General features: G+C 35.5%; 1 protein-coding gene across 1 annotated transcript; it reads left to right on the top strand.

The window, feature by feature from the left end:
• The first annotated feature begins 4,042 nt into the window (after positions 1 to 4,042).
• On the top strand, positions 4,043 to 11,217 carry Spp1 (secreted phosphoprotein 1). The gene is made up of 7 exons (XM_020154612.2): positions 4,043 to 4,198; positions 5,232 to 5,299; positions 5,413 to 5,451; positions 7,742 to 7,825; positions 8,069 to 8,110; positions 9,271 to 9,597; positions 10,402 to 11,217. The coding sequence occupies exons 2-7, from the start codon at positions 5,246 to 5,248 to the stop codon at positions 10,789 to 10,791; spliced, it is 936 nt and encodes a 311-aa protein (XP_020010201.1). The 5' UTR covers positions 4,043 to 4,198; positions 5,232 to 5,245; the 3' UTR covers positions 10,792 to 11,217.
• Positions 11,218 to 13,672: the final 2,455 nt, after the last annotated feature.

The following is a 13,672-nucleotide window of genomic DNA, read 5'->3' as shown; positions in this document are numbered from 1 at the left end:
ATCACAAAAAAAGGGGGTGCAGTGACCCAAGATGTAGTCCCTGAGTTCAAGCCCTGGTGCTGCAAAAACAAAACAAAATAAAAAAGCTCTCCTTTCTAGCTAATTTGAACTTCTCTTACTTCTAATTTCATCTATATTTAAATAACTGTTTGGTTTTCTTACTCTAACATCAACATTTTATTCCTTATAAGCTCAAAAAAAATAGTGTAAAATCACAAAATTTACTGCTGAAACTGGCCTTAAAAATAATACAGGTTAACTCTGTCAAGGAACCTGAGACTCAGACAAATGAAAGGGTTTTCCAGTGCCCCAAAGAAAAGTAGGGAACAAAGTGGAAGACTATCTAAGCTCTCCATAATCTTCATGCCATTTTGGTATGTATTTATCTTTTTAAGAACACAGCAGGAGATGTAGCTCCTTGGATTTGATATTAAATGCAAATGTCACATACAACTACCATAGGACTAAGCATTAGTAAGCCAGTGCTTCTTCATTCACTTGTTCCATCAAACATTCATTGAGAAGGGGAGAGGAAAAAGGAGGGAGAAAAAAAGGAGAAGAAGAATGAGAAGAGAAGGAGAAGAAGAGGAAGAGGAAGAAGAGAAGAGAAAAAAAGCTGTATCCTTGAGTACTGGCAAAATATTAGACAGAAGTACATGAGATATACAGTAGATTCAAGCACAATGACTGTGCATTGTATTCATAAGCAAAAATTACATGCTCAGAATTTGTTGTTTAGATGAAGGACTGAGTAGGCGATCAGATCAGCAATTTATTGAGCACTTACTCTGCAACAATGAAGCTTTTTTTCATTGGTTTTAAATTGAAATTAATGTTCACTAAGTGGATAAAAGGGTTTATTGTGTTTTTTATTCATATGTCTGAAATGTCCGAATTTCATGTCTGATATTGAAAATAACATCCTCTTATCTTCTACCTTTGTTTACTCTCCCTGGTCAATAATGCCCTTTTTGCATGAGCTATACATGATGCATATTGCATTGGGTTTCTGACTAGCTCTAATTCTCAACTTCTCTATGACAGACTAGTGATGTTACCAAAATAATCAGACATGTAAATTTTCTTATGATATGAGAATTTTCCTGTAATTCAGGGAATAAAACAATAATCTTTATGTATTTCCTTATGTCCTCTCATAAAGTCTATATTTTAAGATCACAAATCACTCTTTGTGTTCCAGTTTCACAGCAAAATTTCTTCCTTTCCAAGGAATTGGGGCATTTTAACCTCTTGATTATAACAACCAACCACGATATTGGTATGCCTCTCCTGAGCATATATCCAAAAGAATGTAATTCAGCATATAGTAAATATTCCTGCACATCCATGTTTATTACAGCACTATTCAAAATAGCTAATTGGTTGATGTGCCCATCAACCAAGGAGTAAAACATGTGGCATATATATAGTGGAGAATATTCTTCTTCCAGAATAAAGAATGAAACTATGTCATTTGCAGGAAAATGGATGGAATTGTTAAGAGAGATAAATAGACTCAGACAAATATTTCATGCTTTCTAACATATGTGGAATCTAAACATATATACTTATGCATACATTTGACTATATACATGTATATATATCTATATGTATATGTCATGAATAAATGTAAAAGGGGGCTGTTTGATGAAAGGAACAAGTGGGGAGGGGAGGGCAAAGTAGAGTGTGATGTGGAGGTGAATATAATCAAAGCACATTATATACATGTATGGAAATATCACAATGAAAACCCTTTGTGGAATTAATATATGCTAATAAAAAGGAAGAAAAGAATGGAAAGTGGAAATATAACAGATCAAGACTCTCTGGTTTACATCATTTAACATGTTAAATATAACAGTTGGAAAATCCTGCTCAAAGAACATGTCAGTGGCATATTTGAGTACAGAAAGCAACAAATGTGCACCTCCTTAAGTGTCAGAATGGCACACTGTCCATTCCATGCTTGGCAGAATTGCCTCTCATTACAAATCTCTTTATGTTCTCCACTCTGAAGTATCCCAGACACATTCCTTAACCATGAATTCACAAGGCTTGAGTCTGAGTGAGACCTGGGAATTAGTAAATCTTCAAGTGAGTGAGTCCTTCGAGGGGAAAGACACAATTGTGTCAACCTGGGATTGCTGAAGGCATCAACAGAGCAGAACAAGAATGCTTTGGTTTCTTGCTCTTGGGTCCTGATTGTGTATCAAGTCATTGTTGGGAAATACTTGCTTCCCTGGCATTCCAAGAAATGGAGGACTCCATAGATGCGTTTTAGTTTTCTCATGAAATACACGGATGTTCTGTGCTAGAAAAATAAAATTTGTAGACGCAGATGGTGATCTGAAATCCTTTTCAGAAATGCTGCCATCGTGTGGCACTTTGGAAGAGTCCTTTGAAGGGTCATATGGTTCACACAAGATGGCTGGACTCCAGCAAAATCTATTCCTATAACTCTCTAATTCATATTGAATCATTCCCGTGGGCACCAGAATAAACTGCAGTGAATTCTGTGGAAATCTTTTTGTTTTTAGAGTTTGTGGATTTCCTGTCACTAAGTTGAAAACATGACAAACTTATGTGGGCAATGTGCTTAAAGAGAGAAAAAAAAGTTATTACAAGCACAAATAAGATTACCTAGTCTGCAACTTTATAACCTGTGTGATGTATATGTTGTAGAGATAGGTAAGCACTGTTTTCAGTATTAAATTGTGTGCTGACACTCTTCAGACCAGCAATATCAATTCATTTGGGCATTATTCCCTACCCACCAAATGTTCATAAAACCTATGGATTACTTATACTCTTAACACTGCAGGAAATATTGAAGGCAATATTTGGAAATAGGACTGACAACTTAGAACTAATATAACAATAGAGTGATTTATCTGTAATCTCCATTCACATGGGATTCTTACCATGGAAGTGTGAGGTAAATAAATAATGTACTCTCTATGTCACAACTGAGGAGGGTAAATGAAGAAGGTAAGTAACCTCAAGACCATGCTAAATATTTAAAACAGACCCAGAGCTCTGTTACAATTGAATTCTGCTCTAATATTCAGAATTCACCTGCAATTGTCTCTCATTCAAATGCTTTTTATATATTCAGGAAAGTTTTGTTAATACAGACATTACTGGTTTTTTTTTCTTTCAATTAGGTTGCCAATCTATTTATTCTAAGAGAAAAACTACAAAAAGACAATTCAGAAATATAGTGTATTCCTTTAGAGATGCATAAATTACTCTTTAATGTACATAGTTTAAAGATCTTACATCTTTGCTAGTCCTAATAGCATATTCTATTTAAAGGTATTACAAATCAGAACTACATGTTACCTTTGGTTCTTAAAATATATATGATACATAGAGCTGTAACTGCCAAGTACTATTAGATCACATATATTAATTAATAACCTTCGTAGCAACTCTGAAGACAGGTAATAGTATGTGCATTTTACAGATGAGGAAAGAAGTATAGGTAGGCTAGGAGATAATCCCAAGGTCATGGTCACACAGGTCATGAGTGAGAGTGGAATTGAAAGCCACAGTGTGGTTCCTGAAGCTTCGATTTCCAGCAGGAGAGTAGCAGGAATTTCTCTGAACTCATTGCCTGACAAAGCTCATAGTCTTCAATAATCATGACAGAGGTAAATGTGATTGCAGGTATTTTTGTCTGTAACATAAACTCCCCCCGCAATTCACCCTATTTAATTTCATTGATTTACATTAGTATTTTTCTACTAACTCAGAAACTATAAATAAAACCTTTATATTAACTATTTAATCTTCCCTTTTTATGGACCCCAAAGTGTTCTTACAGGATGCTTAGTGCCAATTTCATAAATAGAAAAGCTAGTTAATGATATTGTGCATAACTATGTTTTAACTATAGATGTGTGTATGTGTGTGCATGCGTGTGTGTGTGTGTGTGTGTGTGTGTGTGTGTGTGTGTGTGGTTGTTTTCTTTCAACCACAAAACCAGAGGGGGAAGTGTAGGAGCAGGTGGGCTGGGCAGTGGCAGAAACCTCATGACACATCACTCCGCCTCCCTGTGTTGGTGGAGAGTGTCTGGCAGCATTTAAATTCTGGGAGGTCTGGGCTGTCAGCAGCAAGAAGAGGCAGGGAGCACAGCATCCTCTGGCACTGGACTCTCTCTGGCCAGTTGCAGCCTTCTCAGCAGACACCCGCCAAGGTAAGCCTACCCTTGGCTACTGTGTGGCTGTGCGTGCCCTCAGTTAAATTTCATGGGGAAGTCCAAGGTGTAAAATGATAATTTTAGCTGTAGAGCTGTTAGTCAGATTTCAATTGTCCTAGTCTTTTGAATAAGCAGGTCGGGTACATTACAGGTCTCCTAGATCAAAGCTTTTCAGGTATTTTGAAAGCCAAATGAACATAAAACTTAAAAATATTTCCCGTGGGCCTTCAGAAGGATAGAAACTCCTGCTTCCAATCAGAAAAAAAGGTAAATTCTATGTTCTTTGGAATGATTATATGGATAACATTTTAAATGGCTAGATAATTGTGGAGGCAGTTTGGAGAAGGGCCACCTGTGCTAATGTAAGCTATCAATAATGCTATTTTTAAATGATTTAGTTTATCTCATTTTTAAAGAACCCCCCCCTTTTTTTTTTTACCAAAATACCTGCATGACACTGTGTAGATGTTGACTGTTTGCTATTTTTTTTATTTTTATTTTTCATTTCAAGTTTCTAAAATGCCCTACTAAACTAACTAACTTCAGAGACAGGTTTATTTTACCCAAGTACCACCCTCTTAATTAACTTAAAAGTCATGTTTGAAATGCATGTTAAAAAAAATGGAGAAAGCAAATTTCTTTCATACTTTTAAAATTTTTCTCTTTTTAGTTTTCTCCCTGAAAAAAAGTACTAGATTGTCATTTTGATGATTAAATTACTGATGATCTGTCATTAGGTTTAGATAGCTTGAGATATCAGAGTAGTGACATAATCTCTGGAACTCTAATCACTTGAATAAATATGGAGTCGCCAAATTCCTCTATCCCTTGGTAACAGTGAGAGACAAAGAATAGAGGTGGAAATACAAATATTAACTCAAAAAGCTGTAACATTAAAAGGAAAAGTTTTCTCTAAGAAGTTGGAAAGATTGCATAGGATAAGCTTTGTGATTATTTTATAATGTGGCAATATGAAAAGGTATGTTTTAACCTTCAAGATTATCACGCATCCTTACAATATATTTTGCAGGAAAAACCACTACCATGAGAATTGCTGTGATTTTCTTTTGCCTCCTGGGCATCGCCTACTCTCTCCCAGTAAGTACAACTGCATTTTTAGAGAAAATTCTAGAAGATAAAAGAACTGTGGGCTTCCATGGGCTAGGAACACATTTGCATTGAGATTTTTCTTCACCTTTTCTGTTTCCAAGGTTAAGCAGCCTGATTCTGGCAGCTCTGAGGAAAAGCAGGTAAGCATCTTTTAGGTTTTCCAAACAAGCAAAGTATTTATGCAACTATTGCAAAAGATTTGTTGTGCTATTACTTTTTTCTGTAATCAAGTCTGTTAATTTGTAAGTATTTATTGACTGTCTGCTGTAAATCTAGGCCAGGATCAAATACAGTATAGTTTTTAGTAAATAGGTTCTCTTAAAATTAGATTTTTTAGTATAATAAAACAATGCTCAGACTATTGGCACTTGTATAAAATGAATTTTATGAATTTGTGTGACTTTTTCTTTCCATGAGTTCACATACTATTTGCTGTAGAAGCAGAAAATGCCATTCTTTGCTTTATTTAGTGAAAGGCTGAGTCCAAAAGTCTCCTCAGCTGTTGACCAGAACTGTTTGTATGACCACAGTACAATATGGCCTAAGATACTTGCTAAGAAGCCCATTGTGAAAAGAAAAGTCTGTTTATGTTGTGTGCATCTATTGTGTTTGTCAGCTGACTTTAGATCACATTTTTCTAACCAAGCATAAGAGCAAAACAAATTATTTATTTATTACAGTTATTTGACAAGTGCTGTACATGTACCTGCCCTTTCACAATAGTGAAACTGTGCCAGCCAAACAACAAATGGGCCTTGTCTCAAGGAGTTTGGACAAAAAGGCACACAGAGTTCAATTCCAGATGAACAGAACAAAGGCCATTTTAGAGTTACCTGGAGTCACTGCAGTTAGACAGGTTAATGAAGACAGTGAGAGCGGTGTTTGCATTTGTGTGTCATGTGTGTGTTGTGTGTAAGTTGGTGTGTGGAGGTGTGTCTGTTTTCCAACTAATTTGAGAACACAGGTGTTGAATCACAAGAACAAAGCAGAAAAACTAACATTTCCAGGTAAGAATTAGTGTTTTGCAAATAGAATAAAATACGACAAGGATGCATTTTAGAAAGACACATGAAGCCATGACAGTATAAGGCATTAAATGGCATTTAGTGAAATAGGTGAAGAGCTCAAGGCTAAACCTCCTAGAACTGAAGAAACATAGTAGGAAATACAGGAAGGCCTGTGGGATGTACCCCTGAAGATGAGCACTGGTTATCTGTGAGTGTTAGGACTACCGATGCTTTTTTAGTCTACTCATTTTGCTTATCTATATTTTCTTCATATTGATTTTTTAAATTATGAATTTAACTTATAAATACAGTCTTCCTGAACCTATGCTATATGTGCCACACTATATTATATATGTGTGTAAAAATGTAAACTCATCTAGTCTAGAAAGTTTTGCATCTTTTTAAGGCAGCAGCCTCTTCTTTCAGCAAAATCTTTCAGAGAAACTTGATATGAAGCTGCTCTGTTTAGAGCCAACCATGAGAGAGCCGCTGGCTCATGTTCTACTTATTTTTTCTTAGGTGGCTGTGAAAGGGACTGGGTGGAGCCCCCAGGGTTCTCATGCTCAGTGACTTGGCTGTGAGGTGATTGGGCCTGGACTATATAGCCTGTCACCTGACACTTACTCCGAGCAATTTCCACTTCTCTGCACTAGCATGTTCTCATCAATTTTGACACAAATTAATTTGATTAAAGGAAAGACCACTCTATTTACATCTTTGGCAGCTTACAGCAATAGAACTTTTGTGCAATGATGTTAACACTATGTTTCTCACTATCTAAAAAGACAGCCAATAGGCATATCTAGCAATTTTGCCCTCAAAATGTGACTAGTGAAACTGGGGAATGAGTTTTTAATTTTTTTTTAATTTTAATTAACTTGCATTTAAGTAGTTGTGTGTGGCTAAGGATAACATCAGACAGCAGAGCCTTAGAGAGTTTCTCTGTGTTCCAAGGAAAGGAAACAATGAAGTTCAATAGTAATTAAGAGCATCTGTGCCTTAGGGGGAAGAATTCAACCAGCAAAAATAGAACAAGAAAGTACAGTGTTGAGATTGGTGTTGAGAGCCAGTAAGCCTGGGTTTGAACCCAGCCTCTGTCACTTATTACTACTTAACCATTTGTGTAAGATGAGGAGAAGAATGACGTCTGCCTCACAGGTGGTTGAGAGCGTCAAATGAACTAGTATTTGTAAAGCACTTTGAAAGAATGTCTGGCTCACAGTAAGTGCTACTAAGAGTTCAGTAAATGAATCAACAAGAAAAAATAAATTCTAAAAAGAGCACTTAAAGTTCGGGCCGACTATAGGAAAGCATGTGTGTTTATCCACTAGGATTGGCAAAATCTAGTTGTTTCTCCAGCTTATCACTTTGAGATCGTGTTTCCTTTTTAAAATAATGACAAATATTCACCTTTTTTTAATAGCTTTTTAACAACAAACACGCAGATGCCGTGGCTATATGGCTAAAGCCTGACCCATCTCAGAAGCAGAATCTCCTAGCACCTCAGGTATCTTAATTTCTCAAAACTAAACAATAGACAACCACCAAGCAGGCCATTCTGGCAGATCCCTTGCCTATTGGTGAATGTACATCTAGACTGCAGTTCATCTACCATGTGGTCCTCTTCCTGCTTTAAGCTGTACACTGATGAGGCTGAAAAATAAGACTTGCCTTGGGTTGAAAAGACTAAGTTTTGAATAAAAAAGCTGAGCATGTATAATGTACACTAATTGTGCCCTTGCTTCTTCAGAATGTCGTGTCCTCTGAAGAAACTGATGACATTAAACAACAGGTATGTTCTCACATTTATTTAGAGACCCATCTTTGAGATGTGGAGGAAGACATTCCTGGTTGTTTTTGGATGAAATTCCACTTGCAAGTTTTCCAGTAAAACTCCATTTTAAAAGTTTCTCAGAAAAAAAAGAAACACACATATACAAAATGTCAGAAATACAAAGATTCTTCAGATAAGATTTTTTGTCTTTTTCTTAGATAAGTTTAGTGTTGGAGAAAATATCTACTTATGCCTGTTATTTGAAACTTTAAGCCCTTTACAATTTATTTAATGTATTTTAAAGATGTTTTATCATAGTTGATAAGCATCAATACCTACCAAAGCCAAGATTTTGACATTAGAATTTTTCTGTTTCTAACATAATAGTTTATTTGATAAGTATTATTTTTGCTAGAATCATTAATATATCTGTGGAGCAAAGAAATAAATTTATTTTCCTTAAGATTCAATTTGAATGTGGTAAGAATCTCTAATAAAGAAAAATCATATAAAGGACCCACTACATTTTCTGATTTAAAGTTTAATACATTAACTGATTAATTCAATGAATAGATTTGAGCTGCAATTTGTACATCCATGCATAACAGTCACCTCTTGACTGTCCATGATAATAGGGAGATGGTTATAAGTTTTGATACATACATTAAAATAGAGATGCTCTGATATCTTGAGAATTTTCATTTTGAAAATCAGTCTCATAATTATGTATCTATACTATTACATCATTGAGTTTAGAAAACTAAATAGTGTCTAATATGTATAAGGAATCTCTTTTTTCTCTCTCTCTTTTTTCTGTGGTAGTAGAGGTTGAACACAGGGCCCTGGTAGGCAAGTGCCCTCCCACTGAGCTGGACCTCCATCTCCAAACAATATTATCAATATGAATGTTATATTCACATATTTGGCTTGAAAATATCTATGAAAATGACATTTTTATTGGAAAGCAAGAAAAGTACCTTAGAATATTATTTCATTTATCCTCATGTTAAAAGAGAAATTGGAAATTGCTTATTTTGGTTCCTAAAAACCATAGGATGTGCTGTAAATGCAAAGAAAGATACTAAATAAAAGAAAGATACTTAAAGAATAAAGCATTATAAAGTCTAAGGGAACTATAAGAACCGAACACTAACTGGAGGGTCCATCTTGACTTTCAGACCCTCCCAAGTAATTCCAATGAAAGCCATGACCACATGGATGATATGGATGATGAAGATGATGGAGACCATGTGGATAGCCAGGACTCTGTGGACTCAGATGACTCTGATGACACTGATCATCCTGATGACTCTCACCATTCTGATGAGTCTCACCATTCTGACGAGTCTGATGAACTATTCACCAGTTCTCCCACTGACAATCCTGGAACCCAGGTTTTCACTCCAGTTGTCCCCACAGTAGAAGTATATGACGGCCGAGGTGATAATGTGGCTTATGGACTGAGGTCAAGGTATCTTAAGAAGTTCGACATTTCTGATGCTCAGGTAAATCCTTCAATACACATCTGATGATTATAGCTACAGTTCACATTTTGGAAACCAGAGAGTACGTAGTCATTCATCATACAGCAAGCAAGCATTTATTAGTAACCTACTTTATGACCTTCGAATACAAAAACCTTTTTCCATTTGATGTTTTTTTCTTAAGGTCCACACAGCTTCTTCCGAATTGTCTCTCAAATGCAATTCTATTTTTCCAAATTCTTGCTCTAAATTATTTATTATACTCACTTTTTGTTAGATCAAAAAGAGTTCAGAAAGCAGCAAATATTTACAAAATATAGTGGTCATGTTTTGAAGTTAAATTCCTCAGAGGAGTTGTAGAATCACAAATGACCTGAACCTATAGTCAGAGGATCTGGAGTCTACTTGATCTGCCATTACTCTTTCCATTTTAACTTTCTTTTCTTTTCTTTTTTCTTTTTTTGGTGGTATTGAGGCTCAAACTCAGAGTTTCATGCTTGCAAGGGAAGCTCTCTACCATTTGAGCCACTCTGCCAGTCCTATATTTTAACTTTCAATCCACTTTTCTTTATTTAAATCAGAGATAATGAGACTATCTCACAGGTTTCATTACTACCTGAGTGATATACCTATTAAATTAAAAGAGACACTTATGTGAAAGGGATTGGTAAAGTACAGTGTATGCTAATGTTACTTTTTTCCTTCAGTCAAATTTAGACAATACTCAGTATGATTTGGCAAAAATGTTAGGGAGCAAAAAAGAATTATAATGTTTCCATCCCTGAGTGTTCATATAATTCTTCTTCCATTTGTGTTATGATTCAGTTTTCTGATGCCACAGAGGAGGACCTCACCTCACACATAGAAAGTGAAGAGTCAGATGATGCACTCAAGGCCATCCCTGTTGCCCAGCATCTGAAAGTGCCCTCTGATTGGGACAGTCATGAATCAAGTCAGCTGGATGATCATAGTGTGGAAACCCACAGCCGAGAGCAGTCCAGAGAACATAAGCAGAAAGCCAGTCATGAGAGCAGGGAGCATTCTGATGTAATTGACAGCCAGGAAAGTTCCAAAGTCAGCCAGGAAGTTCACAGCCATGAATCTACCAGCCTTGAAGACAAGCCGGTCCTAGACCCTAAGAGTCAGAAAGAGGATAAGCACCTGAAATATCGCATCTCTCATGAATTAGATAGTGCATCCTCAGAAGTCAATTAAAATGAAAAAAATTAAAATTCTTACTTTGCTTTTAGTAAAAGGAAAACGTGCATTGTAGAGGGTAAAGAGAGATTTGAAATGTCTATTTCTCAGCTTAATGAGTGAATGTATATGTGTGTGGATCTGGAAACAGATTCTGTTTTCGATCATTAGTTTAGTTTGTTGCTTCATGGTAACACCCTTGTAATTTGAAAGCTTCAGCATTTTGTTTATGTTCTTTCCATAGAATATGCAAACTACCACAGCATTTCAATGTTGGTTATTCTATTATGAATAGAAATGTATGTGAAAGCAAGTAAAATGCTTTTACATACTTAGAAGAGACCATAGCATTGTATGTCATTATAATCTTTTGTTTTTTAAATTAGTGTATATTTTGTTGTGATTATTTTTGTTGGTGTGAATAAATCTTGTATCTTAAATGTAGTAAGAGTTAAGTGGTATTACTTGGTTTTTCTTATTTGGTTTCCCACACTTGTCTTGCAATTAATAAAAGGCAACCATTTTAATGAGTGTGCTAGATTTAGTAGAGCACAATCTAGGGTCTGTAAGGCTCAACTGTAGCTTCTGGCTGAATGAAGTTTCTAGTCCTTAAAATGAGGGTCAAGTGGGAAGTGATGCTCAGTTAGAAACCTTCCAGCCACAGGGAGGCTCCAGAAGGAGGGCGGTTTTCTGATTTTCACACAGAAAGCTAATTAAAAAGCTAATGAAAGCCTGATGCAATCACAATTCAACTTTACTGTGTCTCATCACTATCTATTCATTTGTTCTGTAAACTTGTTGCTTTCCTGCCCACGATAAAACCTTGTGTAGGTCTTATTCTGATCACTCTTAGACAAAAACAGAACAAAACAAAAAACAGTCTCTTTGTAATGGAAAAAGGTTAAATGACATTACAAGTGATAACTGAAATTCTCAATTTCATTCAAAACTAAAATTTCTGGAAAACTGAAGTGGAACAAACTTCTTCAATTCAATGTGTTGTTCTTTTGCTCTTTCAAAAATTAGAAATTTTCCCTTTGGACCAAAGAGGAAAAATTAACATTGTAGAATTTCTAAAAATAATGGAAAAGAGATGTTAAAAACAGGGAATAGTTAAATCTGTATACACAGGAAAACATGTAGACCTCTTGCAGCAACATAAATAAATAAATGTAAATTGAGTTTCCATCTTAAATAATAGAAAAGAGCCATAAAATAAAGCAGGAAAGAAAGGGAATAATAATGTTAGAAGTGTATTAGGGTAGAGACAGGAAAAAGTAGAAACTAATAAATTAAAATGCTAGTTCTTTGTTAAAAAATGAACAAATAAACCATTAACTACCTAATAAAAAAAGAAGGAAAGCATAAATAAAAATAAGATTATCAAAGAAACTAAGGACAACTTTAGAAATTAAAAGAGACTACTTTGCACAATTCTGCCCAAATCTAATGGAAAACTTAGATGACTTGGATCATTTCTCTGGGAAATGTGATATAGATGCTCCTCAACTCATGATGGAGTTACATCCAGATAAACTTATTGCAAGTTGAAAATATTGCAAGTAAAAATGCATTTAGCATGCCTAACACAAGCTTTATAGCTAGGTGGCTGTGATCCGTGGCTGACTGGGAGTTGTGGTCTGCCGTGCCCGGCATCATGTGTAGAACATCTGTGTACAACTACCATGGGAAAGGATTGGAATCAAAACAGGATGAGCTCTGCTGAGTATTTATCATTTACCTATTATCATTAAGTCAAAAAAACCTAAGTAGAAACCTCATAAGTTAAGAATCATCTGTGTCCCAAAATCAAGCCTGTATAGAAAGCATAAACAGATACATTTCTACTGAGTAAAGAGAAAAAGTTATCAAAGTGCTAATTATATCTATCTATACATATATAAATTATATATAATATATATATAATATTATATATACATATTTAAAAAATACATATATATTTTTTAAAACTAGCGTCAAAAGATTTGACAGGGGAATTCTATCAAACCGTTAGGGACCAGATAGTCCAAATGCCACTTAACTTTTTGCAGAGTAAAAAAAGAAGAAAATCTCTTAAATAATTTTTATTCAACAAGTACAAGTTGACACCCAAACCTGAAAAAGATTTCATACACTCACTCACACGCACAAAACTGCAGACCAATCTAGTCCATGACCAGCAATGGAAAAATCCTAAATAAAATACAGGCAAACAGAACCTAAAAGCAAGTTTAACAAATCCATCTAACCACAGAGATTTATTTCACAACAATTAGGCTATAATAACGAATTCATTCCTATAATTCATCACGTTTCTAGATCTAAGGATAAAAGTGTCATGTGTTTAGCTCTCTAAACTGACAAAAAGGATTTTGTTTTTTGGGTTTTTTTTGTTGTTTTTATTTTTTTTCCCTTTTTCTTTTATTATTCATATGTGAATACAAGGCTTGGTTCATTTCTCCCCCTGCCCCCACCCCCTCCCTTACCACCCACTCCCCCCCTCCCTCTCCCCCCCCTCAATACCCAGCAGAAACTATTTTGCCCTTATCTCTAATTTTGTTGTAGAGAGAGTATAAGCAATAACAGGAAGGGACAAGGGTTTTTGCTGGTTGAGATAAGGATAGCTATACAGGGCATTGACTCACATTGATTTCCTGTGCGTGGGTGTTACCTTCTAGGTTAATTCTTTTTGATCTAATCTTTTCTCTAGTACCTGTTCCCCTTTTCCTATTGGCCTCAGTTGCTTTAAGGTATCTGCTTTAGTTTCTCTGTGTTAAGGGCAACAAATGCTAGCTAGTTTTTTGGTGTCTTACCTAACCTCACCCCTCCCTTGTGTGCTCTCGCTTTTATCATGTGCTCATAGTCTAATCCCATTGTTGTGTTTGCCCTTGATCTAATG

This window comes from Castor canadensis, chromosome 9 (assembly GCF_047511655.1).
Source record: "Castor canadensis chromosome 9, mCasCan1.hap1v2, whole genome shotgun sequence".
Lineage (NCBI taxonomy): Eukaryota > Metazoa > Chordata > Mammalia > Rodentia > Castoridae > Castor > Castor canadensis.
The sequence above is the reverse complement of the archived record's forward strand: the minus strand, read 5'-3'. Positions and strand labels throughout refer to the sequence as shown.